General features: G+C 39.9%; 1 protein-coding gene across 1 annotated transcript in view; it reads left to right on the forward strand.

Moving 5' to 3' along the window:
- The window catches only part of septin5b (septin 5b), a 13500-nt gene that overhangs the window by 10539 nt on the left and 1918 nt on the right, over nt 1-1043 (forward strand). The window contains exon 12 of the mRNA XM_016664100.1: nt 861-966. Within this exon, the coding sequence (XP_016519586.1) occupies nt 861-923 (63 nt within the window). The 3' untranslated portion in view covers nt 924-966. The remainder of the gene's footprint in view (nt 1-860; nt 967-1043) is intronic.

The following is a 1043-nucleotide window of genomic DNA, read 5'->3' on the forward strand; positions in this document are numbered from 1 at the left end:
AACCAATCAGAACCAGGAGGAAGGTCTTAGTGCTGTCAATCACCCTCATGTACCTGCTGCTCAATGTTTTAATAGTGGAGGAACAACTTACTGTTACATAAAAACAGTTAATCCATGGCCATGCTAGCTAGCCTAGCATTCACAACAGATTCTGCTAGCAAAGGGGAAAGGGAATGAGCAACACCACATGGAGGTTGATTAACAGCATTAAGACCCGCTTCCTGCCTCTGATTGGTTGTTTCTAATTAGCTCTGGGAGAAAGCAGAGGAACTCCATTTTTTACAGGTTATCTGTCTCACACAAAACTGTCACAACATCATGATAGTTTTAATAAATATGTAAAAAAAAAATTTTTTATGACAGTTACATACTACGGCTTGAATGATAAGAAAAAAAATAGCAATAAAAACAACAACCTCCATTTGCTTTTATATCCATGTTTCAAAACATTATTTAGATCTTTATCATTTGTATAAAAATCACTAATGTCACTAATGTTCTCTAACAGACCACAACAGACGCATTTCTACTGAGATTCAGTTTCACAGCTGGATTCTTTACTTATTAGTTTAGCTCTGAAGGAAATTAATTGCAATTGATTTTATTTGGGGCCAAAAAAAGTGTCAACACTTTTTACATTTTGGTAACTAATATAAAACATAATGCATCATTTCCATTCCTTTCACAGTTATGCACTACTTTGTGTTGGTTTGTCACATAATCAATGTTAAAAGTTCCCTGAAGTTTACGTTCATGGTGTGATAAACTGTGAAAAAGGTTGAAGAGTTCTGAAAGTCTGTCTGCTCCTCACGCTGCTCTCCTCTCCATCTTTCTGTCTCCATGTGGCTGGTCCTCTGCAGCTGAGGAGGATGCAGCAGATGCTGCAGAAGATGCAGCAGCAGATGCATGGGCAGGACCTGTGACCTCCGATCGGCCCTTTTACTGCAGCGATAATCTCACACACACCCACACCCACGCGCGCGCACACACACACACACACACACACACACACACACACACACACACACACACACACACACACA

Source organism: Poecilia formosa, unplaced genomic scaffold (assembly GCF_000485575.1).
Source record: "Poecilia formosa unplaced genomic scaffold, Poecilia_formosa-5.1.2 Scaffold467, whole genome shotgun sequence".
NCBI classification, from domain to species: domain Eukaryota; kingdom Metazoa; phylum Chordata; class Actinopteri; order Cyprinodontiformes; family Poeciliidae; genus Poecilia; species Poecilia formosa.